Below are 22549 nucleotides of genomic sequence, written 5' to 3'. Positions count from 1 at the left end.
ACAAAGATAAGTTTCATACAAAAATAGCAGCACTGCTACAACTATGGCATTTAAATTCATGACATTTCTTTAAGCACAACTTTAAACATTTGCATTGAGTTAGCTGAGATTGAAAAACCCGTCCAAATGCCTACAGGACAACTAAAACAGGATCAAATCCAGTTGCTATAACCAAGATTGAGTTTTACTGCCCTCTGGCGGACACAATCAGGTGCCTTCTAATTTCAACGCACTGGCTACCATTGACAACAGCAAGCGAACAATGTATTCCAATAGAAACTGCTAAACTGGCTCACAAATGATGACTTGGGCAAAAAGAAATGAAACCATCAAAACTTTAATATTGTGTACACACACACACACAAAGTACACACTAGTGTCATGTACAGCCATTGACACCCAATTGTGACATTTTAGCAACAACAAAGCAAGAAGATGACGCTACATTTGCGGTGATCATTAGGAGTGCACTTTTAATTGTTATGTATTAGAATCTGCAATAAGTTAGAGGAACGACGTGTGACTTTTTTTTTTAGAGTTAAATGTTAAATCGACCTATGGGCTTTTTGGGGTCCTCAAATGGCGGCCATGGCGTCTCCCTCCTTGGCCCGCCGGAAGCTGCCCACGTGCTCCAGCTGACCCGAGTCGGATACGTCGTAGCTGGTCTTGTACTTGGCCAGGATTTTCATCAGGGGGCGGAGCTTTAACCACCATTGCTCCTTGGGGATCCGGTGCCTGGGGACAACAAATATGACAAGAGGTCAAACTTTTTGGACTTCCAGTCCATTTTTAGGCATGCCTTTATTAAATGAAGTTTTTCGGGGTTGATTCCCTCCCCCAAAATAAATGTTGACTATGGAAAAGTACACACCACTGGGATCAGCGAGTGATAAATTCCTGTAAATTTACAGCGGAAGAATGAAAATAGCCACCCGATTAGACATTTAAGGAAGATTGGAAGAGTTAAACCGGCTTAAAGAACTGAATTTTCGATTCGGTAAGTTCTTACTCAAAGTCAGTCTCATCTTTCAGCTGCGCCACAGGTTGGAAGACCATGGCTCGCCGTCTCATGCCCAACAGACAGGCGCTGTCCTCGGAATCGGCGAACACCCGGCCTGCGGACCGAGCGTCCAATCGTCAAAGCGTCCAATCGTCAAACCTCTTCGACGTTTCAGCCGCCCTTTACCTCCTTTGTAGGACTCCTTCAATGTCTTTGTGATCCACTGGACAGCTTTCGCCGCCACTTTGGTGCCAAAGTTTCTGTCGAAGGGAGACGGAGCGCCACCCTGTGGAACATAGGGAGAACATTTGGTTGACCCCGTGCCTGCGGAAAGTCTCAAATGTCAGCTTTTTCCCATATTACAACCACCAGTATACTATTCCACGCTGAAGGCTGCCCTCTGCTGGCTAACTCCTAATCTACAGGCAACAAGAAGTCTATTTTTTTTTTCATGTTGATTTGACGTCTTGCCATCCAATCTATTTTGAAATCAATAAAATTCATGCTAAAAATAATGTAACCTGTGAATAACACACATTTTTTACTATATCTTCAAAGTTAGTGTGCACAAGAAGAAGAACAACGACTTGACAGGCTTTGAGCCAGTGAAAACAAAATCTGAAGAAAAGAGTGGCAGCCCCAGAGGAATTGTTAGCAAAAAATCCGCTAGGCTAACCTGCTGCATGTGTCCCAGAATGTTCTTCCTGCAGTCAAAGACCCCTCGACCCTCTTCTGTGTAAAGCTGGTAGATGAAGTCAGTAGTGAAGTTCACGTTGCAGTTCTCGTTCCTGCACGCACGCATTTTTTACAGCCACGTCCCAACAGAGCAGCCATTTTTTTTGCCTTTCTCACCTGAGGACCAGACCTCGTTGGATGGTGGTCTTCATCTTTTGTGTCAGATGTTCCACATTACCCTGAAAAGAACAAAAAACAGTGAGTACACCCTTAAAAGTCAACAATTTCAAGTGGTTATTTTGCATTTTTTTTAGGCCGTGACTAATCTAAAAAAAAGAAGCCTACATAGGTGGACATCAAATTTTGGGTGCAATATTTGGCATACATGATCCAAAATATGAGGTCTACATTCTATATGAACGCCAGGCTTCAATTCTAAAGAATTTAGCCTAAGAAGCCAAATTCAAAGCATCCCACAAAGATGACCAGAAACAGAAACAAAGTTTGCCAATTGCATTTAAATTGCTCGTTATAAGGATTTTTAGGACTATTCAATCAAATGAACCCCTTCAGCCTGTTTGCGTATCATCTGAAAATCCAGTCAGGAAATCTACCGTGACCAGTCCCACTCAAAAAGTCTCACAAATCCTGAATAGTAGCCTTAAACGTACCTGCAGGTCTCGGATGTCGAAGGGTTCCTCGTAGATGTAGACGGTGTCGGCCCCGGCCGCCAGCCCTCCCACGGTGGCCAAGTAGCCGCAGTAGCCCCCCATGGTCTCGATGATGAAGACCCTCCGCTTGGTTCCGCTGGCCGACTGCTTGATGCGGTCGCACGTCTGCCGACCACCACGCCGCCCGCTTTAAAAGTCGGCGGCGTGACCGAGCGGCGGCGACGACGACGAATCACCGTTCGCGTGACAAAGCGGCGGGCGTGCGGCGACGTGGGGGGTGGCTTACCTCCACCAGGGCGTTGAGCGAGGTGTCGGCCCCGAGGCTGAGGTCGGTGCCCGGCACATTGTTGCTAATGGTGGCGGGAAGCACGCAGAGCGGCACGCAAAATTCCTCAAAGTGCCCTCGGGCCTCAAAAAGCTGCAGGACCGACTCAAAGGCCTGGCGGACCACGCGGGGCATTACACTTGGACACCGGGTCCTTTTGTGGGCTCTCTGTTCATTGGCTCTCTCCACTTGACAAGTAAGCCCATTCGCGGGCTAAAAACGCGAGTTGGCCAAATTTCAGTCAAATTCAAACGACTTCCAATTTAGATTAGCTAGAAGGCCAGGTAACCTATCGGGTTGCACGTATGCTTCATGAGTTCGTTGTGTTGAGTTCGGAGCTTTCTGGGGGTGTCCCTAAACGCACCGCGTACATAGCTGACTGAATTTTAATGCAATAACGCATTAAAATGTGCATGGTTTTGTGTTCTTAATGTAAAGAAGTTATACTCTACCGAAATGTAAAAAAAACTGAAAACACGGACAATTTTACGGTCAACATTTTCTCTTAAATAATCGGCCCACTATCAAAATAGACGCCGATTCATCTGGTAATCCATTCATTATGGATTACTGTTTTTTATATCATGGCGCAGCCAGTTGTCTGTCAACACGTTTCAGTGCTGAAGTGAGCTGATAAAGTTGCACTCTCGGTTTGGCCGCTCCTTAAACGTCAAATTCCACTCACTCACCCCCACACACCCACGAAGTGGAAAACTACAAGGACCTTCCTTCAACCTGCAACTTCTCCGTCCACTGTTGACCAAACAAGAGCGAAGCGTAGCAAAAAGACACGACAACAAACCACTTCATGCCAAACACTTACCTGAGGTTAGCTTAGCGCCACATGATCCTATTTGGGACTAATTTGACTAACAAATGACATTTTGGGGCACTTTTCTAGTTCATTTTTCCCTTTAAAAAGGTGCTATGAACTGTCAATCAATAAAAATGCACTATATTATTATTATTTTTTCAAATTTGGCACTCAAATCTAGCTCCTTTTGACCATTTTCTAGTTATTCCACTGCAGAAATGGCATCATTTCCGCAATTCTGGTTGTGATGTCACAACCAGAATTGACAACGATGGCTAGCTTTACAGTGCTGCGCTAGCTAGCTAGCTAGCACATGTTGACTGAACGACATTAAGGCCATGACAGAAGCACCTATTGCGGGCGACCGCCGCTTTGTCACGCGACACACGCATGCACATGCGCACACACAAGCATGCACGTGCACGGCCATCACGACTTACGTCCGTGATGGCGTTGAGCGCCGTGTCGGAACCGATGCTGAGGTCCGAGCCCGGTATATTGTTGGACACCGTGGCGGGGACCATCACCATGGGCACGCACAGCTCGTCGTATTTGTCCCGGGCCGACGAAAGTTCCAGTAATCCCATGTAGGCCTGAAACGGTCAGAGCCGGAATTCCATTGGTCGTTAGGTATCAACGGGGCGGGGCCAAGGGGACGCTTTACGATTCGAGGCTCGTCCTTGCTATTTACCAAATGTTGAACGTTTGTATTTGAAGGCAAAAAAAATGGCCGGATTGAGTCTATTTGATGGAAATTTGTGGGAGGTCAGTTTATAAAATAAAAAAAAGATTCTATTATCTCGAATGGGGGTTTAAGGCACACACACACACACACAAAATAAAATGTGGGAGAACATTCCAAAAGGAGTCAAAGAAATAGCTGAAAAGCTAATGTTAGCCGAACAACGTTAGCCTCTGCTAACACACAAGACGTCAACATGTAGGAGAAACAAACTAATGAACGAGTGGCATCGATGCAAAAATAAACAATGGCGGTTGGGCTGAAGTCATGGGAGGAGCCAAAGGGAGAGAGCCAATCACAATGCACACACACAAACTCGGGAAAAAAACGCACTATCTATGATGATGTTGTGTGATTGACAGAATTTAAATGAACACATTTCAAGACAACATCATACACGCAAAATGTAGTGTTTTTTTAAATCTATCTTTAGCATTAGCGCTATGCTAGATGTGATATATACTATGAATGTATTTGTGATGCGTTTGAGTTACCTCAAATCCGCCGATAACGAGCAAGGCGTTGATGTTGTGGATCTTCATCTGTTCGGCGATCTTCTCCAAATGTTTGCCGGGAAGGGTTCTACGCCGACGAGTCACAAAATAACCAATGAGTCAAGACTACCGTGAAAAAAGGGAGACAATTAGGATCTATTTCATTTCATTAAAATGTCTTTTCTGTCACTTTTTATTTAGATGGATTTGTCTCAAAAATGGCCTGCTATCATTTTAACCCTTTCAACCACTAAATCATTGAGGGCAAATTAATCAAATTAAGTAGTTAATGGTCCATACAAAGTACAACATTCATCATATTTATACTATATTTGTAGGATACATCAGTTTTTTTATTAAAAATATATCACATTGCTCAAAATGTACATATGGAATTTGATACATTTGGCCATATAGGGTTTTAAAAAAATCACTTGTAGTCCTTTGTAGCAACTTGGAATTCAATTGGGAATGACCTAATTTTGTGTAGTGTGCCATTGACGGCAATAGACGTCCAATCCATTTGGACCAGGATGGGTTGGGAGTGATTAAATGATCATTCTGGGTGATGTCACCATCGTTTAGGAGATTTTTTTTCCCCGTTGCAGAACATTTGGCACAACATTTGGCACAACATTTGGGCATGAATCCAAATTTGAACCAAATCTTAAACAGCCATAGCGTGAACGCTTCCAAAACGACATCCAAAAATACACGATTCCACTTGATGTGTACCTTTTTGTGCCGAGGAGCGAGCCGCCTTGTCCCGTCCAGCCTCCGACGTCGCCCCATTTGATCTCCTTAATCTGATTGATGAAGGTGCAAAGAACACAAGAAAAACAAAAAATAACGTTTAATCTTTGATACAAATTAGGTCACGTGAATGCAAATGGCGACAGTTTCATTTGGTGTCTTCATCAGCCAATTGGCGTCAGGTGCCGCTTTTTTTTTTCCGGAGAAAGCTCCTGGCTCAAACACTCCATGCTGGATCCGTCGGATCGAAACCCTGCCCCCGCTGCGGTGGCCCTTTGCCCAATCGTTTGGACACCCCCGCTTAATTGATAATTAACATTCCAGAGCTCCCAAATGCTATTTCATAGTGGGTAAAGAGAATCTTCACATTTAGTGAGCCTTTTTTTCCTAGACGTGTTCAAAAATAAAAGGCCGATATTTGTTTTTATTTTTATTACTTTATATTTTTTCAATATAACTTTCAAAACTATAACAAAACTTTCAAAATAAGAGATTAGTATAGTATGACACTGCGTTTCTAAATGAATGATTCAAATGTCAAAAGGAAAACATTGTTTTTTTGTAGTTTTGATACAGAAAGTGCATTTGTAGTTTGGCAAAAAGTGGCTTGGGCAGATTGTTAGTACTTCATTTTATTTATCTTATTACATACATGTACATACTCTCTCTCTTTCATACGTAGTTCAGTACTGTACGTATTCTCTCCATTTTATTAAATGATTTTTTTCAGTACAAACCAATACAGGTTACTTATACAAGCCTTAAACATACTTATATAAACCTTCAATATACTTATATAGGCCTTAAACATAAATTATAATACAAAATGTAGCACTGAAGCAACTTACGAACGATCATTCGGAACGTAACTCGTTCGTAAGTTAGGGAGCGTCTGTATTTGGCAGCGGCCACTCGCTCCCCCGCTTATCTCAACTTGACGCCTGTTGTCAATTGTCCTACTGACCTGGCAGGAATGTCTCTTTCCATCCCCTTGAATTGAGCCACGCCCACTTCTCATTAACACCGACACCAGCTCGCCCGGTTTACCCCCAATCTTGTTCCGCGGAGGACCTACTCTCAGAAAATCCCTCCCCCGCTCCCATTTTCTAACCACGGATTTTGCCTTTTCCCGACTCTAAGTCGCACCAGCCAAAGAACACACAAGGGCAAAATTTCTTATCAAGGTCTACAATATCTTGTGTCTGTCTTGCTACTGCAAACAAGAAATTTCCTGAATACGGCATGAAATAAAGTTCTAAACTAACCTAACCTAAAACTAAAAAAAAAACCTAACCCAGAAACCAAGAACAAGAGTCAAATGGAAATCAACAGGCTAAATAGACATCTGTTAAGACAAGAGTTTTTCAGATAACCCTAGCCTAAAATAACTGTCGGTGGTCAGTGAGAGAAACGTGCCACCCCCACGCTGCCATTTGGGCCGCCCAGCTGTTCCTCATATCTCGTTAAGCAATTTGATCATTTTGCACCACATCACGATCGCCGTTAACGTCGCTCGTATTCTTCTAGTCTTCTAGTTACTTTTGATACGCTAGCTTTTAGCCTAGTTCAAGGGCATACCTGTCAACCTCTGCCGATAACTGCCCTTATAAATGATTATGATTCCCCTTACAAACCCCCCAAAAACCTTACAAACACCGTACGACTCGTACGGTGTTTGTAAGGTTTTTTGGTCAACTAGATTAAAAAATTGTGACTTTCCACCCCCCTGCCTGGCCCCCGTTTCCCCGCATTTGGGTACATCCCAAAATTCTGGGCTGCCCCTCCCCCGCCAAACACACACTTTGTGCGTGCCTGTCAATTAACCGTCTGAACGAGGTCGTACCGGCAAAGACAAAAGTCCAACGGGTTCCTCACCTGGCCCTTGTAGAATCCCTCGAAGCCGTCGCTCACCGCGAACATTTTGTGGCCTTGCGTGATCCCCACCCGGACGGCGGAACGCACGGCGGCGTTCATCCCGGCGGCGGGCGCCCCCACGTTCAGCACGGCCACGTTGAAGGAACTCTGAGGAGGAGCCAAAAGAGCACATTACTTCCGGGACCTTCGCCTAGACCGGGACTCTCGGCCTAGCCACGAGCGGTCCCCGGAAAGCCCATTCGGCCATGCGAGAAGCCGCATGCTGCCACCGAGCTGCGCCGTCGCCCGCTGGTTACCGTGGCAACCGGACGGCGAGTTGAGCAAAAGACAAAAAAAAAACAGTCCGTTCGGGTTGCGGCAAAATCTCCTCAAGCCGGAGAAAAAGATCGACAAGCCGCCGTCTTTGCATGTTCGCCGTTTAACCCTTTGTAGAGCGGGTGATTATGCTAGGCTGATTTAAGAAAAGTTATCAATTAGCAATTATTAGCGAAGTTGTGCCAATCACATATTTTTGCAGTTTTTTTTACATTTTATTTTGAACATCTCCCAGTACAAACCCTAGATCAAGGGTGTCAGACTCGGGTTGGTTCGCGGGCCACGTTAACGTCAACTCGATTTCATGTGGGCCGGACAATTTTAGATATAATATTTAGAATTTTTTTATAAATGGATTAAAAGAACTGGATTAAAAGCCCTGGATATTCAGTTTTTTATAGATCTAAAACAATGTTTATTTGAGCTTTTTTATATATTTTTAGATTTTACAAAATGACTTTTGAACTAAAAACACAGAAAAAATGGATTAAAAAATGACAATTATTGATTTAAAAGGGGGAAAATCAGGAAATGTAATGTACATAATCTATACTCTCCATTTTAATTTGATCCTAAAACAGAAAGTCGGCACTCATCATTGACTTTCCCGGGCCACACAAAATGATGCGGCGGGCCAGATTTGGCCCCCGGGCCGCCACTTTGACACGTGTGCCCTAGATTGTTTTGGTTTCTTTTGACAAGGTCTTATTTTGTGGCTTTGTAGGACTTACATTTGAAAAAATAAATAAATGATGGCTCCGATCGGATGGAGACGTCCCTATTTGTTATAATCCTCCATTTTTTTTTCCTCGTAGGCGTACGCTCATTTAATGCCATTTGAACTGCTATTGACGTCCAATTTGACTGGGAGGAGCCATCTCGTGAAATTGGAATAGATGTCTAACGCTGTCAATGGCAGCCAATGAATGCCCTGTAAAGGGTTAACCATGCAAAGGCAAAACAGGAATTGAGCAGCACTAACAACTAGCATCTATGCTGATATAGTGGAGCCTCCAAAATTAGCGATACATTTTGAATTAAATGACTCAAGGCATTTCTTAAAGGGGCAGAACATGCTGATTTAAAAAGTCAAAAAAATAAATAAAGTTAGGATGTTTTTTTGAAAAAGAAAGCTAAATAAAAGTAAAGTAGCCAAAAACCAATACTAAAATGAAGAATAAATAACAAAATATTAAGATTAAATAACCAACACCAAATGCCAAAAAGGTCAACAATTACCCAAAAGTATTAAAAAAAACAATACAAACACTAGTAGGAAAACGGCATTACATAAAAAAGAAAACCACCAAAGAGAAGTAACATCTATACATAAAAAAAGATTTTTAAAAATAATGCAGTTTTTGCTTTTGGAGGTTCCGCAAAATCAGCTCAAATTTAGTTCCAAAATTTGACCTTAATCTAAAATCCAACACACACCAAAAAATAAAACAAAACAAAACCGTGCAGTAGCTCCACCCCCTCTCTCTGATTGGCTCGTTAGAGCCAGCGCCCATAATGCATCAGTGCAGCGAGTACCTTGATAGGCTAACGTTTCAGAGCGGCTATAAGGAGAGACACATTTGTTTTTTAATGGTCAATTATTTGTTGATGTAACGTAGAAGTGTGTGGGTCTTACGTGGGGCAGCTCCGAGTCGGCCTTGCGGTTGCACAGGATTTTGTACGTGGTCAGGTTGTTCTCAAAACTCCTGAAAATGAAGGAAAAATGCACAAAAATGATCGTTTGGCCTCAAAATAGAGAGAGCAAGAGGATAAAGAAGATAGGCCCGTTGCCTAAAGCGTGATACATAGCCGTGGCATTTTCAGCTGGGATAGGCTCCAGCCCCCCCTGCGACCCTGGTGGTTCAGAAATAGTTTGGTAAAAATAAATACCGTCCACGCAGTTTGACCGCATCTTCAAACTTCTTCTCATCCATGGCCTTCTGCACTTCCTGCGTCTAAAATAAACGTCAGGATTGGAGATAAACATTCTCACAATTGAATTCAAGTTCATATACGAGTAGGTAAATAAATGTGTATATCAATTTGTAAACAATAAAAGTGGAGTTGTGTTGAAAAGTCATTTTGAACAAAAAATGCTGCTTCTTCTTACCATCTGCACGCACTCCATGAGGGGCAATCGCACGGCCTGGTTGCCCACCAGCGACACCACGCAGGCGGGGGTGCCGGGCGAGGCCTCCAGCAAGGCCAGCACCGCCTCCACGCCCATGCGGCTGGCCTAAGGAAGGGAAGGAAAGCGGCCATGTTTAGCGGGAAACCTAACCTCGCCCTCTTCCCCAGACCACCTCCCCACTTCCTCAGCCCACCTCATCCTCTTCCCCAACCTACCTCACCCTCTTCCCCAGCCCACCTCCCCGTTCCCAACCCACCTCCCTGTTCCCCAACCCACCTCACTCACTTCCTCAGCCATCCTCATCCTCTTCCCCAACCCACCTCATCCTCTTGCCCAGCCGACCACACCATCTTCCCCAGCCCACCTCCCCGTTCCCCAACCCACCTCGCTCACTTCCTCAGCCATCCTCATCCTCTTCCCCAACCCACCTCACCCTCTTCCCCAACCCACCTCATCCTGTTGCCCAGCCCACCTCCCCCTCTTCCCCAGCCCACCTCACCCTCTACCCCCAACCCACCTCCCTCTTTGCCCAGACGCTTACCAGGATCCTATCAAAGGCGGAGGGGGTTCCGCCTCGCTGCACGTGGCCCAGGATGGTCACCCTGGTGTCCAAGCCCAGGTTGCGCACCACCAGCTGTCCGGCAGGAAAGAAATCAGCGGCCATCCTCCATCCACGTGGGCTCGGGGGGACTCACGTCTTTGATGTAGTCGGGGGTGATGGACTTGTTCTGGCGGTCGATGGCGCCTTCGGCCACGATGATGATGTTCAGGCGCTTCTTGTCTGCGCGGTTCTGCCGACCAAAGACAACTTTTACCATTTTTACCATCTACTACGAGTGCTTGGACAGCTTCTAACAATGCTTTGCGGGCAAATGGAGGCCAAATGGACAGCGGGTTCGACTTCCAAGGGAATTGCCGAGATGCAATTCAAACTTCCGAGGCTGTTGTGAGGCTCTGTGGCGCAATGGACAGCGCATTGGACTTCTAAGTGCTGGTCTGTGAAGACATTCAAAGGTTGTGGGTTCGAGTCCCATCAGAGTCGTATTTGTGTCTTTAATTTCCCAGAAAAAGTTTTCTGTTTTCTGGATACTATAGCGATATTTCTATGGGATTTTAGTTAAGTGTAAATATAAAATTCTGAAAAAAAATCAGATGCTTTTTATTAATCATGTGGCTCTGTGGCGCAATGGACAGCGCATTGGACTTCTAAAGGCTGGTCTGTGAAGGCATTCAAAGGTTGTGGGTTGAGTCCCACCAGAGTCGTAATTGTCTCTTTTTTTCCCAGAAAAAGATTCTGAAAGTTTTCCGTTTTCTGGACACTATAGTGATATTCCTATGGGAATTTAGTACAGTAGATATAACATTTAGAAAAAAGATTCAAATGCTTTTACTTTTTGTCAAGTGGCACTGTGGCGCAATGGACAGCGCATTGGACTTCTAAGTGCTGGTGTCAGAAGCCATTCAAAGGTTGTGGGTTCGAGTCCCACCAGAGTCATATTTGTGTCTTTTTTCCCAGAAAAAGATTCTGAAAGTTTTCTGGATAGGATAATGATATTTCTATGGGATTTTGGTTAAGTGTAGATATAAAATTTGGAAAAAAATTAGATGATTTTTATTAATCATGTGGCTCTGTGGCGCGACGGACAGCGCATTGGACTTCTAAATACTGGTCTATGAAGGTATTCAAAGGTTGTGGGTTCGAGTCCCACCAGAGTCGTATTTGTGTCTCTTTTTTCCCAGAAAAAGATTCAGAAAGTTTTCTGGATACGAAATGATATTTCTATGAGATTTTGGCTTAGTGTAGATATAAAATTTGGAGAAAAAAAATTAGATGCTTTTTATTAATCATGTGGCTCTGTGGCGCAATGGACAGCGCATTGGACTTCTAAAGGCTAGTTTGCGAAGGCATTCAAAGGTTGTGGGTTCGAGTCCCATCAGAGTCGTATTTGTGTCTTTAATTTCCCAGAAAAAGTTTTCAGTTTTCTGGATACTATAGCGATATTTCTATGGGATTTTAGTTAAGTGTAGATATAAAATTTGGAGAAAAAAAATTAGATGCTTTTTATTAATCATGTGGCTCTGTGGCGCAACGGACAGCGCATTGGACTTCTAAAGGCTGGTCTGTGAAGGCATTCAAAGGTTGTGGGTTCGAGTCCCACCAGAGTCGTATTTGTGTCTCTTTTCCCCCCAAAAAAGATTCAGAAAGTTTTCTGGATATGATAATGATATTTCTATGGGATTTTGGTTAAGTGTAGATATAAAATTTGGAGAAAAAAAAATAGATGCTTTTTATTAATCATGTGGCTCTGTGGCGCAACGGACAGCGCATTGGACTTCTAAAGGCTAGTGTACGAAGGCATTCAAAGGTTGTGGGTTCGAGTCCCACCAGAGTCATATTTGTGTCTCTTTTTTCCCCAAAAAAGATTCTGAAAGTTTACAGGATACGATAATGATATTTCTATGGGATTTTGGTTACGCGTAGATATAAAATTTGGAAAAAAAATGTAGATGCTTTTTGTTAAACATGTGGCTCTGTGGCGCAATGGACAGCGCATTGGACTTCTAAAGGCTAGTTTGCGAAGGCATTCAAAGGTTGTGGGTTCGAGTCCCACCAGAGTCGTATTTGTGTCTCTTTTTTCCCAGAAAAAGATTCGGAAAGTTTTCTGGATACGATAATGATATTTCTATGGGATTTTGGTTAAGTGTAGATATAAAATTTGGGAAAAAAATAGATGTTTTTTTACTAACCATGTGGCTCTGTGGCGCAACGGACAGCGCATTGGACTTCTAAAGGCTGGTCTATGAAGGCATTCAAAGGTTGTGGGTTCGAGTCCCACCAGAGTCTATTAGCTTTAAAAATGGGTCTAAAATTGACTTGACCTGAAACATTCGCATTTTTTTTCAAAATGTTTATCTAATCTCTGTGGGAGGTCGTCCTGTAGGCAACAAATTTAAAACCAACACGTGCTTGTAAAAACCCTCTCGGTCATATCAGATTGGACGTCTAGCGCCGTCAATGGCGACCAGCATGCGTACCTCGGACAGCTTCTGGCACATGTCGTCCTCCCAACCGTCTTCGGGAGGCATTTCGGGGAAGAAAACCCAGTCGGCTCCGCACGCCAGAGCGCTGACGAGCGCCAAATATCTATGCAGACCACATTTCGTTCAAAATATTGACAGTATATATTAGGGCTGCCATATTTAATCGATACTTAATCGTTCCTAGCATAGTATAGTGTATAGTGAGGCTTATTTAAAAAATAAAAAACGCCCATGTACATTGAGGCTTTCTTTCCTCGCAAAAAAGGTCAAATTTTGAAAAATAATTTGACCTTGAGAGCCAAATGACCTTAAAATTTTTGACCTTGAGACCCAAATGACATGGAAGGAAAAAAATTGACCTTGAAAAGAAAAATAATAAGAAATAAAAGATTGGTGAATACAAATGAGAATACCTTGCATTACTCTCAACTGTATTTTCAAGCCCATAACAAGTTTATCTGACTGCATGTAAAAGTGGTTAAAGCAGTTACAAACTGCAAATAAATTCAAGCAAACAAAATGAGGGCTTCTCATTTACAACAAGACATTTGACCTAAAAACAGATTGTTATGCTAGTCTATTTTTTGAGGACGTACGTACCCGCAATGGCGACCCATGACCTCCAGCACGAAGGTCCTCTGGTGGCTAAAAAGCGGAAGCGAGCGTCAGAGGCGGACGTCTCTCCGACGAAGCCGCGAACGAGCGACGGCCGGTCAACCTCTGAGCGGTGGTCATGATGGCGTCCACCACCTCGATGATGCGGTGCAGCGCCGAGTCGGTGCCGATGGTCATGTCGGTGCCGCAGAAGTCGTTGTCGATGGAGCCCACCATGCCAACGATGTGCAGCGTCGAGTTGCCCTGCGCCGCCTCCTCGCTGATGGTGCCTGAGGGGACCGAAACCATTTAGAATTACAGTAATCCCTCAAATATCGCAGTTAATGTTAATGTAGACTAAACATGGGCGCAATCATCGAAAAATCGTCAGGTAGGGTCACTCCTATCATAACTTTTTGTTCCTTCTGTACTGAATCATAGTAGGAAGTGTGGCTTCTGCTTACGAGTTTCAGAGTGGATTTTCACATTTTTTTGAACATGTTTTTTCTGCAATTAATTATTATTATTTTTTAAATAATTAATTGCAGAAAAAAATCACAAACTAGTGAATTCGCGATAAGTGAAGACGTGATAATTGAGGGATTATTCTATATACCATGTATTAGTTTCAAGGGGATTTAGCTCAAGTGGTAGAGCGCTCGCTTCGCATGTGAGAGGTAATGGGATCGATGCCCATATTCTCCAAATGACTGCTCGGTTTTGGCAAATGTTTCAAAAACTACTGTCCGTCTAATTATATGTCATAGTCCACTTTGGCCTTAATTGTGGTGTTCTTGAAGAGCATGATAACGGTGGGATTTCTCTGCCCACAGTCTCCAAATGGATAGTCTAGCCCTCAAGTATGAGTTGAACTATTTACACTTTAAATTATAGTTATAGCATTTCCATCAGTAGCTATGGGAGGGGAATTAGCTCAAGTGGTAGAGCGCTCGCTTCGCATGTGAGAGGTAACGGGATCGATGCCCGTATTCTCCACATGGCTGGTCACTTATGACAAATTCCTCAAAAACTGCCATCTTTGGGGTCCTAGTCTACTTTAACTATTTAGTAGTATTCCGGAGTAGCATGGAAACGGTTGGATTTCTCAGCCCACAGTCTCCATATGGGTAACTGTGCCCAGAAATAAAAGTTGAACCATTTAAATTATAATTATATACCATTCTTGTATAATTTTCTGAAGGGGAATTAGCTCAAGTGGTAGAGCGCTCGCTTCGCATGTGAGAGGTAATGGGATCGATGCCCATATTCTCCAAATGACTGCCCAATTTTGGCAAATGTTTCAAAAACTACTGCCCGTCTAATTATATGTCATTGTCGACTTTGGCCTTAAGTGTGGTGTCCCTCAGGTATTAGTTGAACCATTTACACTTTAAATTATAGTTATAGCATTTCCATCAGGAATTCTGGAAGGGGAATTAGCTCAAGTGGTAGAGCGCTCGCTTCGCATGTGAGAGGTAATGGGATCGATGCCCATATTCTCCAGAGAGAACAATTCATTCTCGTTTCTCTGTTAAGCAGGGATTTCCAAAGCATTATGTTTGCTGCTTACTAGTGGATGAGAGTGGAAGTTCAGCCACCTATTCTTTATTTCCACCCAAAATACATATCTCAGAATGGACATGAAAATCGTGTGATGTAAGACGCCAGGCGATGTATCACAGAACAGACTTTTGAAACGTCTCGAGCGAAAGATTGCCGGTTCCGCTCACCCTGGCGCAAGAGCTCGTCCAGGAGTCCGCTCCACTCCTCTCTGAAGAGGTTGGCTCCGGTCAAGCTGCCGTCGCCGCCGATGACGCAGAGGTTGGTGATGTTCCTTTGGACCAGGTTGCACGCCGCCCGCAGGCGACCGTCGCGCTCCCGAAACGCTTTGCAGCGAGCGCTGCCGATGACCGTGCCGCCCTGCCGGGAGCAAAGGTCAACGGGGGCTCTTTTTGCCGTGGGTCGTCGCCGGGCCGTTTACGGCGCTCACCACTTGTAACATGCTGGAGACGCTTTCCCACGAGGCCTCCTGGATGTTTTCGCCACCGTCCACCATGCCTTGGTAGCCCTGAAGGACGCCAACATGTTATTGTTATATTTGATTCTTATTACTAACTCTTGTTACATTTTTTAATTAGGCATTAACCCTATTGTCAGTCTTTCTTTTCACGTTTATATTTATTTTGCTTTCATTCATTTTGATTGAACTTTTTTGTCCATCTTTTAGACGAAATGGAAAAATAATCCATTAGGAATATATTCCACCTTTCATATTTATGACTGAAATCGTGGTCTTTTATTTTGTTTTCTTTTTTTATTACAAGAAAAGGGATTTTTTTTACTTTTTCCCACCATCACAATTTTAAATTAAATTTTATAAGGGCAGTTATCGGCAGAGGTTGACAGGTATGCGACATGATGTGGATTTCAACCGAGAACAATTTGAGTCAATTTGTCCATCCAAATGTTGTTCATTTTAATTAGTAGGGAAAGGTGAACCCCCTTAATGGGGGTAATCATGTTGTAGTTCAGGCTAATCAAATCACTCTTTTGAATCGTCATCACCCAAAAAAACCTGGAGGTTGTTTTGACGTAGCCTCCAAAGAAAAAGCAGGAGGAAAAAAGTGTGAACGAGCGAGCGCACGTGAGGAGAACGTGGTGACCACGAGGATCAACGCGTTGATCCAATTAGCAATTAACTCCAAGCACCTCCTCACTTGACTCGTTTTGAAACCCCAAACTGGTTTTCAAGGCGTTCGGGGGTGGGGATGTTTTGGGTGAGAGGAGAGCATACAATAAATTTGGCCCACGGTGCAAATTGCATTCTCATCTATCTTTTATTACAAAGGCAATTTTCCTCTTTTTCTGCATTTGCATGTGTCGTGTTGTGTTTTTGGTTGACCTCGTGTATAAAGTAGACTTTGGCTCCCACGTAAATGCCCATGCGGACCACCGCTCGGACCGCAGCGTTCATCCCTGCAAAGACAAGCAGATCATTTCAGCGGACGGAAATGGACGTCCAATCCATTTGGACTGCCGGGCACTCCCTGGGGCAAATGGATTAGCCCTCTACTGCCGTCAATGGCAGCCGACGTGATAACATTAATCAAAGCATTGTCTACAAGCTATCGTGTTATGTAAACATTTCCTGTTATTTTTATGTATATACGTGTATAAACGGGGAGTTAAACATGAACAGTGCGCGTGCGCGAGGGACACTTGCTGCTCCTCACGTAGGCGCTGCGACGCGAGCGTGCGTCAAGCTCCCGAAAGTCATTTCCGAAAAACACGCTGTCCTTTCAAAGTAAAAGCAAGAACAAGTGCAAGCGAACGGGACTAATGTTGCTTTGAAAGTCACATGGCAGAAGTGTGTGTTTCCACAGTCACGATTCCATGTTCGTGGTAGTTATTGAGAAATAAGGAAATATAAATAAAATAATCATAAAATAAGTATCATTTTGCAAAAGATTTCAAAGGACTAAGAGGAAATTTTTGGTGCAGTTCCACAACCACTTGCTGCACAGAGGGAGTGATTCCATTTTCGGACAAGTTCTGTATTCGTAGAATTGATGCTATTTACGTCTTTTGTTTTATTAAACCAATATTAGTAATACCGTGCCGAAAAGATGCAACAGCGTCATTATGATGGTCCAAACGATAGGAAGAATAATGTTGTGAATATAAAATAAGCGCCCCGCCCACCCGAATTGAAGAACCATAGTCACTGTCCGATAATGGAAAGCCAGCATCGCAGTCGTTACCTTGGGCATCTCCGCCGCTGGTGAGCACCGCGATGGACTTGCCGGTGCCAGACAGGTTCTCGAAGAGCTTCCGGGTATCCTGGCGCTTCGGAGCCGACATGTCGTCTTCTCGAGTTGTGCCTTCTTCTCGCTTCTCCTGCGCACTCCTTCGGGTTTTTCTACTACGCAGGTTCCCGTGTGCCCGTCGGGGAATGACCGCCAGGCCCGCTTGGATGGAGTGAGCGGAGCCGACTGCAGTGGTTGCCGCCCCCTTTTGCCGAACCTAAAAAACACCGCGAAGATGTGTCACTACAGGATGATGAGGTGCACCAAAAATTATTTGAAATTAAAGAGCTTCCAAAGTTGATTAAAAACAAGCCTTTCGTCTTCTAATAACGAAGACACATTTGTCTTTTGAGTAAATATTGCTTATATTTACGTGAAATTCAGAGAACAAAATAAAACAGAGTGAGACGTCTTCTCTTTTAACTTTGTGCTCTCGTGCCGGCGGATTTACACAAAGATCCTACTGACCAATGACGTCAATGCTTGCTTTTGAGTGACAGCTATGCTAGCCGACAGAGGGGAAGAATCAATTGTGGGCTTTTTATGTCTGATTATGAGTGTTTTTTTTTGCTTGGGTGCCAAAGACAAACATGGGACATCTCATTATCGCCCTCCACTACATTTTGAGATGCAGATCCTGGTAGCGATATGTAAAACTGACTTTTTTGACATGTATTCTGCTCTTGTGTCGTCCATTTTGCTGCCATTCTACAGGGGTCCAATTCACCTGAAATGGGATGGTGGCAAAGATTGTTTCTCCCATCACTGCAGAAGTATTAAAAGTCACAAGAGTGGACGTCTATCATTGTGCAAAAGTAGTTTTTCAGAGTGGATTGGACGTCTATCTCAAGGTGAAAAATTGCGTCAGTTGGACAATGTTGCGTAATGGCGAGCGCCGTCCTAATCTCAAGTTTGTGACGGCAACAATAGGAAATAGGGAGCGTGTCGTATCTCGCATTGGGCCACACCGCTTTAAAAGGTTATGAGGTCACACAGAGGTCACGCAAATGGAAGACGTTTGAATCTCGGGAAGGCCTGGTCATGTTTTTATATGTTTTTTTTATGACTTACTTTTATTGTCAAAATGTAGTTTTGTTTTTAGGAAAAAATCCTCTAAACCTGGTCATTTATTTTAAAGAAAATGGTCTTGTTTTTTAAGAAAAAAAAGAAATACTTTACCATACTACGTTGGTTTTCAATTGTTTTTTTTCGTGGTTGTTTTCGAGGAAACAAAGCTTTGGTACACTTTTTTTTCGATAAAAGGAGTTTTATAATTTACTCTCCAGTCTAGAAAGAGCCACTATAATTTAATTACAAAAAACGTCGCTTCAAACAAACATAGTTTTAGTTTTTGACTGTTTTCAAAGTTTCCTCACCTTTGGCTCAATGTATGGTCGGTGTCGTCCGTCTTTTTCAACCGTGGGATTGTGTCGTTCTTCTTAAGTGCCATTTACAACATTAAAGTCGACTATTCAAGTCAGTGTCATTGTTTTTGTCTGAAAATAAGTTTTAAATACCGTTTTATATGACAGAAGAAAGAACTTAAATCGGTGTTGTCATGTCTCCGGGCAGAAGGGGGCGGGCGCTCCGACTGAAATTTCCCGCCGCACAGCGTGATTCGCTGACACGTCTGTGACGTACGAGGCCTCCTTGGCCATGGTCACGTGATTTGCGCCGGTCTGACGCAGGGCTCGGAACGTTTTGACACGCCTCGAATTGGATTCCAGCAAAAAACATTTCTATTTGGACATCCAAAAAGATTCACAAGCGCCAAAGTGACGAGGACAAACTTTGCTTTCGTAACCGGAAACCGAATTTGAGAAGACGAACGATCGTCGACATGTAAGGTGGAGTGGATTCTTTTTTCAATATTTTGTGTGTGCTAAGTTCACTTTCTGCGCTCTTGACCACACGCCGAACACTTAAAAACAGCTTTTTCACGTGACTAACTGTCCTCAAGTAAAACAAAAGTGAATTCCGTAAAAAAGATGACTTAATGTCGCAAATATGTGAAGAGCGCTACTAAAAATAACCGTCCAGTTTGCTAAATAATACCGATTTCCGGAGGGCTTTTAAATTTAAACGTTTAAGCTTCATGCGGAGACTTTACATGGCACTTTTAATGAAAACAAACGGATAATTTGAGTTATCTTTCATCTTTTTTCCTGGCTTTTTCATTGGCTTCATTCACATCCGGTGACGCAATTGGTTCCTGCATCAGCAGCTCGCCGCAATGCCTGCTGGGAATTTGCCCGATACATCGAGAAAGAGACAGACAGATACATAAACAGGAAGTGAAGCGCAAGTAAACAATACATCAAATTAATTTATAGAAATTTGACAGGCGGGCCGGGTCAGCACAAGATACGATACATATAAAAAACTGCATCCGTTAACAGTACATATGAAACATAAACAGAAAAAAAGGACTAAAGTATGAACATACTCATCACTCATCTGGGATTTATGGGGTGCTTTCTTGGTTTTCATCAGACTAAAGGTCTGTTCACACACATGTCGAGCCAAATAATACCAGAATCCTCTATGCCATCTTCTGGATGTTTGGAAATTTGGCTTCACTTAATGAAGCCTAAAACTCAGAGACTTTTAGGGAGTTGAACTTGTCACATTGGAGATCAATCCGTTCCAACTGCAACTCCTGTGGAACCCTTTCCGGCTCTTGTGAGAAAGGACATGACAAAAGCTGTCAATTTTTCCAAAATCACAAAACCGACAGCAGAATTGCTCATGCAGGTCATCCAATGATTTCCTGTATTTTGACCGAAAAAAAAAATAATAATAATAATAATAATTTGGACAATGTCGGCGGGCCGGATTAAAAGGCCTAACGGGCCGTATATGGCCCGCGGGCCATAGTTTGCCCATGTCTGTAATAGACCCTGCTTGTTTTTCCCGTTAGTGAGCAGCCATGCGAAGATCGGACGCCATCACCCCCTCGATCGGGTCTGACTAGAGAGCGACAAGTTCCTGGAGTTCAATGTCGCTCTTCTTCTCTGGAGCGGCGACCAGTACGTCCATCTTTTGTCTTCCTCCTCACCCGGTAGCGGGACGCAAATGTGGTCTAACGCGGCTTCTGTGTTCAGGTTCGCCCATAAGACGATGGCTGAGGTCTAGCCCCGCCCACCGGAGGTAAGTCCGCCGTTCCCGAACGGCGCCACGGAGGCCGCGGCGCCATTAACGGCGTTTCGCTCTCAGCCCGGACGCGTCCCTGTTGTCTCCCGACTCCTCCTACGTATGCTACGCGGCGGAGGACGGCGCCCCATCCGTCTGGCGCCGCCTCTCGCCCCGCCTCCTCACCAACGGCTACTACGCCGTGACCGACGACAGCTTCCTGCGGGACGACGACGGGAACGTGTCGCTGGGGCCGTGCGCCGCCGTCGTGTCCTACAAGGAGAATCTTTTCAGGTGGGCTCGCGTGTCCGTCCATGCCCGCCATTGCAAAACCACGCATCAAGCCCCTGGATTTGGACTCCCGTGCTTTCAGAGTTTTCCGGAGGCGGCGGCGTAAAAGCGGTGGCGCCTCGTTGACGCGCCCGCTGAGCGACGTGGACGAGAGCCACCAGACCTGGACGGACGAGTCCATTTTGGCCGGCGTCTTGCGTCGAGACCAAGAGCCGTGGACGAAAGAACCGATTTGGCCGGTGGACGACGATGGCGGCTGCGACTTCTTTGCTTACGGTGAACGCCGTTTCCCAGCTTCCCAAAAATCGCAATCCGTCTTCCGTGTTGACATTTTGACTTTTCAGACCCCTGCCGAAAGGACCACCCTGGCGACAAGGAGGCCCCGCCCCCTAAAAGGATGATCCAGGAGGAGATCGGATCGGAAATCTGCCAAGGAATCAAACGCCCGAGTCCGTCCCTAGACGGACTGTCGGAGGTCCCGCCTCCTCCCGTCTTTCACGGCGCCGCTTGGCGGCATCCGCGTCGGCACACGCAATCCTCAGGTTAATTTCAAAATAAAGCAACGGAAATAGTGGATATATATTTACGTTTGGGGGATTTGGTCACTAGGATTTTTTTTTTGTATATCGGAACGGTCATTTGCATATAAAAGTGTTTTGCAACCTTAAGATTTCGTAAGTAGAGGTACCCCTGCATATCCAAACTGGTGTTGAATCGCAAATTTTAATTTGACAGAAGAAAACGTCTTCTTTGACATTAACATTGCCATCCAATGAATGATGCATTTGTTTCTCAGGCAGCTTCTTGCTACTGACTTTCCTCGTCCTGGTCTCGGCCGCGTTTGTGTCCGCCGGGTAAGCCTTGCTCTTTTCAAGTCCATGACAATCCTCCCAAATAACGTCAGCTGTGCGTGGCTTCCTTTCAGGGGTGCGACGGGAATTGCCGTCAGCATGCTGACGGCAATTTGCGGCGTGGTGGCGGTGGCGTGCCTTTGTGAGTGTTGCCCCGGCCGGCATTTGGTGACGTTTGAACCGAGCTGCTGTCATATTTCAACTCCTTGTCGTTTCAGGCGATCGTGGCAGGACTCGGCGCACCAAGACCGAGGTTAGATGCACTTTTTTTTCCTTCTTTAATACATTTATTTTAAAAAGTGTTTGTATTCCTTTTCAGGACATCACTTCACGCAACGAGTGACCGATTGCACCGGACCACGCCATTTATTTTTATTTGCATAACTTTGAAAAGATGTTTTTTAAAATGAGTTTGTTGCTAGTGAGCGTCCAATCCATTTCAAGTAGGAGGGTGGATTGGACGTAGACGTCCAATCCATCTAAAGTGGGAGTTTGGCTGAGAATGAATGTTCATGCACCATGTTTTAAAGCACTTATTATGTAGTAATATTTGTATTTATATCAGTTAATATAAATTGAGTAGCACCTGTATTTTAAGGCACTTATTCATATATTAATAATGTTTACTCATTAATATTGTTAGTGTTTAATAAGCTCTTCACATTGGCACATTGCTTTGATACTTTTATACTCTTATACTCTTACATAATAAAAGCCTGTTCAGACTTTTTTCTTGTCAACAGAAACACCTTGAAAGATTAGCATTTAGCAATAGAGCCGATCCGAATTAATTTAACATTGATATCACAAAATACTAATTACGTACAGTAATGGTTCTGTCGTAAAGTTTTCATACGGTGTGGTCACGTGTTATCACACCATCCAATCCGAACAAGGTTATGTATAGTAGCATTCGCATACCTTGAGGTCATGTGATCTCACGCCCTCCAATCACAACGGCCGGTTGGCGATGTCAACATCCAACATGGCTGCCTCCTTGACCCCACTGCGGAGTTGCGTTTTTTGTAGTTTTCTTTT

At 44.1% G+C, this 22549-nt stretch overlaps 2 protein-coding genes and 8 non-coding genes across 13 annotated transcripts; 9 read left to right on the top strand and 1 right to left on the bottom strand.

Annotated features, from left to right (window-relative positions):
* Positions 1-321: 321 nt before the first annotated feature.
* Positions 322-18807, bottom strand: LOC144085658 (ATP-dependent 6-phosphofructokinase, platelet type-like). 3 transcript variants are annotated; one of them, XM_077615158.1, is made up of 24 exons: positions 18614-18807; positions 17193-17454; positions 16334-16407; positions 15422-15499; positions 15162-15351; positions 13556-13721; positions 13438-13482; positions 12832-12940; positions 10491-10586; positions 10337-10429; positions 9775-9900; positions 9555-9619; positions 9301-9370; positions 7350-7496; positions 5457-5527; positions 4722-4809; positions 3926-4078; positions 2633-2785; positions 2347-2511; positions 1853-1914; positions 1677-1788; positions 1187-1286; positions 1010-1115; positions 322-735 (listed from the first exon to the last, which is right to left on the bottom strand). In XM_077615158.1, exons 2-24 carry the CDS (start codon positions 17290-17292, stop codon positions 576-578), a joined length of 2529 nt encoding a protein of 842 aa, XP_077471284.1. In that variant the 5' UTR covers positions 17293-17454; positions 18614-18807; the 3' UTR covers positions 322-575. The 3 variants fall into 3 exon arrangements, with proteins under 3 accessions (XP_077471284.1, XP_077471283.1, XP_077471282.1); XM_077615157.1 differs by lacking the exon at positions 3926-4078; XM_077615156.1 differs by lacking the exon at positions 2633-2785 and having other exon boundaries at positions 18614-18806.
* Positions 10746-10837, top strand: trnar-ucu (transfer RNA arginine (anticodon UCU)). The gene is given in 2 exon segments: positions 10746-10782; positions 10802-10837. It is a non-coding gene; the product is annotated as a tRNA-Arg (tRNA).
* Positions 11199-11290, top strand: trnar-ucu (transfer RNA arginine (anticodon UCU)). The gene is given in 2 exon segments: positions 11199-11235; positions 11255-11290. It is a non-coding gene; the product is annotated as a tRNA-Arg (tRNA).
* Positions 11421-11512, top strand: trnar-ucu (transfer RNA arginine (anticodon UCU)). The gene is given in 2 exon segments: positions 11421-11457; positions 11477-11512. It is a non-coding gene; the product is annotated as a tRNA-Arg (tRNA).
* trnar-ucu (transfer RNA arginine (anticodon UCU)) lies at positions 11647-11738 on the top strand. Its single transcript is given in 2 exon segments — positions 11647-11683; positions 11703-11738. It is a non-coding gene; the product is annotated as a tRNA-Arg (tRNA).
* trnar-ucu (transfer RNA arginine (anticodon UCU)) lies at positions 11871-11962 on the top strand. Its single transcript is given in 2 exon segments — positions 11871-11907; positions 11927-11962. It is a non-coding gene; the product is annotated as a tRNA-Arg (tRNA).
* trnar-ucu (transfer RNA arginine (anticodon UCU)) lies at positions 12098-12189 on the top strand. The gene is given in 2 exon segments: positions 12098-12134; positions 12154-12189. It is a non-coding gene; the product is annotated as a tRNA-Arg (tRNA).
* On the top strand, positions 12324-12415 carry trnar-ucu (transfer RNA arginine (anticodon UCU)). Its single transcript is given in 2 exon segments — positions 12324-12360; positions 12380-12415. It is a non-coding gene; the product is annotated as a tRNA-Arg (tRNA).
* trnar-ucu (transfer RNA arginine (anticodon UCU)) lies at positions 12549-12640 on the top strand. The gene is given in 2 exon segments: positions 12549-12585; positions 12605-12640. It is a non-coding gene; the product is annotated as a tRNA-Arg (tRNA).
* A 75-nt stretch (positions 18808-18882) lies between the features above and the next one.
* On the top strand, positions 18883-22240 carry tmem71 (transmembrane protein 71). Of its 2 annotated transcripts, none has more exons than XM_077615161.1 (9): positions 18883-19079; positions 20158-20266; positions 20342-20387; positions 20454-20663; positions 20743-20936; positions 21005-21202; positions 21457-21653; positions 21730-21764; positions 21831-22240. In XM_077615161.1, exons 2-7 carry the CDS (start codon positions 20236-20238, stop codon positions 21516-21518), a joined length of 741 nt encoding a protein of 246 aa, XP_077471287.1. In that variant the 5' UTR covers positions 18883-19079; positions 20158-20235; the 3' UTR covers positions 21519-21653; positions 21730-21764; positions 21831-22240. The 2 variants fall into 2 exon arrangements, with proteins under 2 accessions (XP_077471287.1, XP_077471285.1); XM_077615159.1 differs by having other exon boundaries at positions 18883-19084.
* The last annotated feature ends 309 nt before the right edge of the window (positions 22241-22549 follow it).

Source organism: Stigmatopora argus, chromosome 12, assembly GCF_051989625.1.
Source record: "Stigmatopora argus isolate UIUO_Sarg chromosome 12, RoL_Sarg_1.0, whole genome shotgun sequence".
Taxonomy (NCBI): domain Eukaryota; kingdom Metazoa; phylum Chordata; class Actinopteri; order Syngnathiformes; family Syngnathidae; genus Stigmatopora; species Stigmatopora argus.
This window is presented reverse-complemented; position numbering and strand designations above follow the sequence as displayed.